This window comes from Rhynchophorus ferrugineus, unplaced genomic scaffold (genome assembly GCF_030347505.1).
Source record: "Rhynchophorus ferrugineus isolate W39M unplaced genomic scaffold, kcgeb_rfMv2 rfM1, whole genome shotgun sequence".
Lineage (NCBI taxonomy): Eukaryota > Metazoa > Arthropoda > Insecta > Coleoptera > Curculionidae > Rhynchophorus > Rhynchophorus ferrugineus.
In genome coordinates, this window is record NW_027472580.1 from 54,116,462 (window position 1) to 54,121,461 (window position 5,000).

At 34.6% G+C, this 5,000-nt stretch overlaps 1 protein-coding gene across 1 annotated transcript; it reads left to right on the forward strand.

Moving 5' to 3' along the window:
• Positions 1-838: 838 nt before the first annotated feature.
• Positions 839-4,302, forward strand: LOC143198349 (uncharacterized). Its single transcript, XM_076407515.1, has 4 exons — positions 839-1,160; positions 1,221-1,339; positions 1,624-2,119; positions 2,222-4,302. Exons 1-4 carry the CDS (start codon positions 839-841, stop codon positions 4,162-4,164), a joined length of 2,880 nt encoding a protein of 959 aa, XP_076263630.1. The 3' UTR covers positions 4,165-4,302.
• Positions 4,303-5,000: the final 698 nt, after the last annotated feature.

Below are 5,000 nucleotides of genomic sequence, written 5' to 3' on the forward strand. Positions count from 1 at the left end.
TTGATACTTCTAATTATTCTCCTCCTGCATATAACCTGTCTGAGAAATATTTCACTTCTTATGAACAGATAATAAAAATGAGTCGACTGGTGAATGGTATATTGATCAAAAGATACATCGTTCTTTCTAGATGGAATCCCTAAACTCCCAAGAAGTTGGGAAAAAGTATTATCGATGGACAGTAGTTTGCATCAAGCGCATTGTACTAATTTTTCACAATAAAGCTTTATAAAAATTAAAAAAATCCTTTACAGCTAATTCATAGGCTTAATCTTATATATAAAAATGAATCGCAAAATATGTTCCTAAGCGCATAACTCAACAACGCCTGGACCAATTTGGCCAAATCTTTTTTTTAAAATGTTCGTTGAAGTTCAGGGATGGTTTTTACGGCGAGAAAAATTAGAATTATTGCTGGAAAAACCCTAAAAATAGCCCTTTTTGTTTGAATTTGTTTCGTGTATCAGTTGACAATTCATCTGTCATCTGTCAAAAGTCATCTGTAACAGACAACTTTTTTTTTTTAAATTTGATATGACTTGAACTCAAATCCTTTTAATCCGTACGAATTGTTTTATTTATTTAAAATTTTTTATTTGTTTAAAATTTAATTCAAATTTTAAATAAATAAAACAATTCGTACGGCTTAAAAGGATTTGAGTTCAAGTCATATCAAATTTAAAAAAAAAGTTGTCTGTTACAGATGACTTTTGACAGATGACAGATGAATTGTCAAGTGATACACGAAACAAATTCGTATATCGTGTTTTGTGCAGAGTGTTTAGTTAGTTAGTGTTTGTTTAGTTCGTGATTAGTGAAAAAATAATTTATATTTGATATGCCTCCTATAAGACGAAGCAATTTAGGTAGAAGAACCAGAAATGCTATAAACCAAGCTAATTACCGATCTAATCGTACTGCACAAGAACGTGACGACGGAAATGAACGTGAAAGAATTCGGATATCACAAACGCGTGAAGCGCGAGCGCGACATTCAACTAATAATCGCGCAAGTTTGAATCCAGCTGCTTTCAGTTACGATGTGTCAATTGACTACAGTAACTACCAATGTGTTGTTATTGGTTCTATGAACTTGGTTTGCTCACACTGTAAGGCATTAAAATACAAAAACGAAGCCAATGGATTGTGTTGCGCAAATGGTAAAGTGAAATTGATACAATTGGATCCACCACCAGAACCATTGTACTCATTGGTTTCAGGAATAGGAACAGATTCTATACACTTTTTGACACATATCCAACAATATAACAATTGCTTTCAAATGACTTCATTTGGGGCAACAAATGCAGTTCGGGAAAATTTTATGCCAACTTTCAAGGTATGTATTATAGCAATTACTCATAATTATTTTAGCGAACAAAATTTTCTGTCACCAAAGTTAAGATGTGTTACTAATCTTCAATTTCTTAATCATTACGAAATATATCACTTAGTCATCATATTATATGGTGATTCAGTTTCAGTGACACTTTTATTATATTTTATATTTGATAGATATTAGTTAAAACTAAATATATACTTTTTAAGATCAAATATTATTTAAGTTTGATCATTGACAATCCATTAATTTATACCACACCATAATATTTTTTTTATTTACAGATACAAGGGCAAATATATCACAGAGCAGGTTCACTGTTACCAGTGTCAGATAGCGACAACAAATTCCTGCAAATTTATTTTATGGGCAATTCACCACAAGAAATTGATCTGCGTTGTGCACATAACAATTTAGTAAAAAGGTCTATTGTAGAACAATTACAAACTTTATTTCATCAACACAATCAATTGATTATATTGTTTAAAACTGCCCTGGATCTGATGCCATCCGATAATCACAAAATTGTAATCAGAGCTGATAAAACACCTGCAGGTCAACATACAAGACGTTTTAATGCACCAACTATTGATGAAGTTGCTATCGTTGTAGTTGGAGAAAACTTGGAATCCCGTGATATTGTTTTACATCGTCGGAATTTTCAATTACAACCTATAAAGGAAACACACCGCTCATATGATGCACTGCAATATCCCATTATATTTTGGCAAGGTGAAGATGGCTACGATTTATCAATAAAAATGATAAATCCCATTACAGGTAACTAAAATATTAGTTTAGCTATGGCGATAATATCTCAGTCACTATATTATGTATTTTAATTTTATATTTGAATGTTATTAAAACAAAATCTGTTTACAGGTTCTGAAACCAACAAAAAAGTCAGTTCAATGAACTATTATTCATACCGCCTAATGATTCGGGAAAATGCAGATAATCACATATTGAAATGTCGGCGATTATATCACAAATATGTTGATGACATGTATGTTAAAATTGAAACGGAGAGATTAACATTCATCAGGTTGAATCAAACCAAACTCCGATCTGAAGAGTATATTCACCTTCGAGATGCGATTAATACTGATGGAAATGCACAGAATGTCGGTCGGATGACTATTCTTCCAGCAACATACATCGGAAGCCCTCGGCATATGCACGAATATGCTCAAGATGCCATGTCGTATGTTCGTCATTATGGTACAGCAGATTTGTTCATCACATTTACATGCAATCCGCAATGGATAGAAATTAAGCAGGAGTTATTACCTGGGAAATCATCCATTGATCGTCATGATATTACAGCCAGAGTCTTTAGACAAAAGTTGAAATCTTTAATGAATTTCATCGTAAAACATAATGTGTTTGGTGAGACACGCTGCTGGATGTATTCTGTGGAGTGGCAGAAACGAGGATTGCCACATGCACACATTTTGATTTGGTTGGTTGAAAAGATAAGGCCAAATGAAGTTGATGCGGTGATATCAGCTGAAATCCCTAATGTACAAGTAGATCCTGGATTGCATGAGGTAGTTATCAAAAACATGATACATGGTCCCTGTGGAACTCTTAATCAAAATTCACCGTGTATGATGGATGGTAAATGTTCAAAACGATATCCACGGACATTAATATCGGAAACAATTACTGGTAATGACGGTTATCCATTGTATCGTCGCAGATCGACAGCAGACAATGGAAAATCAACAATTGTCAAATTAAATCAACAAGATATTGAAATAGATAATCGTTGGATTGTTCCATATTCACCCATTTTATCAAAGACATTCAAAGCACACATCAACGTTGAATCTTGCCATTCAGTGAAATCGATTAAATACATTTGCAAATATGTAAGCAAAGGGAGTGATATGGCTGTGATTGAAATTGGTGCAGAGAATTATAATGATGAAGTTACCCAATACCAAATGGGCCGCTATGTCAGTAGTAATGAAGCAGTTTGGCGAATATTTTCTTTTCCTATTCATGAGAGACACCCTTCTGTTGTTCACTTAGCTGTGCATTTAGAAAATGGACAAAGAGTGTATTTTACAGCACAGAACGCAGTACAAAGAGCTGCTCAGCCACCATCTACTACATTAACCAGTTTTTTTGAGACATGCCAAAACGATGATTTCGCACAAACATTGCTATATTCTGAAATGCCAAAATATTATACCTGGAATCAATCCTCAAGGAGATTTATACGACGGAAACAAGGAAAACCAGTTCCAGGATATACAGATGTATATTCCACCGATGCGATTGGCCGGATTTATTCAGTACATCCAAGCAATGATGAATGTTTTTATTTACGACTGCTATTAGTCAATGTACGTGGCCCAACATCATTCCAACAGTTACGAACTGTTGATGGTGAATTGTGTGGATCCTACAGAGAAGCCTGTCAACGTTTGCAATTGCTTGAAAATGACGCTCATTGGGATCAAACTCTCAATGATGCTGTAATATCATCACACACTCATCAAATACGAACATTGTTTTCTATAATCATATCTACATGCTTCCCATCAAACCCAATTGATTTGTGGATGAAGTACAAAGATTATATGTGTGATGATATTTTGTATCAAATACGGAATAGAATGGGAAATCCAAATATACAAATCAGTGAAGAAATTTACAATGAAGTATTGATTTCAATTGAGGACATGTGCTTGATAATGTCAAACAAACTATTAATTCAATTAGGCCTGACCGCGCCCAATCGTCCAATGCATGACGCTTTTAACCAAGAGTTGCATCGAGAAAGACTGTATGATCTCAACGCTTTGAAAGAATAAATTCAAACAAATCTTCCACTGTTAAATGAACAACAGAAGTATGTATTTGAAACTCTTATGAAAGTAACAAATGATGAAACTGGAGGGATTTATTTCTTAGATGCACCTGGTGGTACAGGAAAAACTTTTTTTATTTCATTAATATTCTTTTATTTCATATAATTGCACTTGCACTCGCTTCGTCGGGAATCGCAGCAACTTTGCTTGAAGGTGGTCGAACAGCCCATTCAGCACTAAAATTGCCATTAAATATGCAAAGCAATGAAACTCCAACCTGCAACGTTTCGAAGAACTCTGCAATGGCAAAGGTTTTGCAGCAATGTAAATTGATTGTTTGGGATGAATGCACGATGGCACATAAAAAATCTTTGGAGGCTTTAGACAGAACCTTAAAAGATCTACGTAGCAATAATAACCGATTTGGTGGTGCAATGATTTTATTAGCAGGAGATTTTCGTCAAACATTGCCAGTGATTCCACGATCAACGCCAGCTGATGAACTCAATGCATGTCTAAAGCCCTCCAATTTGTGGAAACATGTTAAAGTACTTCATTTAAGCAAGAATATGCGTGTCGAGTTGCAAAATGACCAATCTGGAAACATATTCTCTAAACAACTCATTGACATTGGTAATGGCAAATTTCCTATAGACATGTTGACGGCTTGCTTTTGCTATGACTATAAACAAGTCCCAGGGGCAATCATTAAGTGTTTGTGGTATTAATCTAGAAAACCCATGTTTCTCACATGGTCAATTGTATGTTGCCTGTTCCCGTGTTGGAAAACTATCAGATTTGTTTATCTATGCGCCAGGTAATCAAACAAAAAACATCGT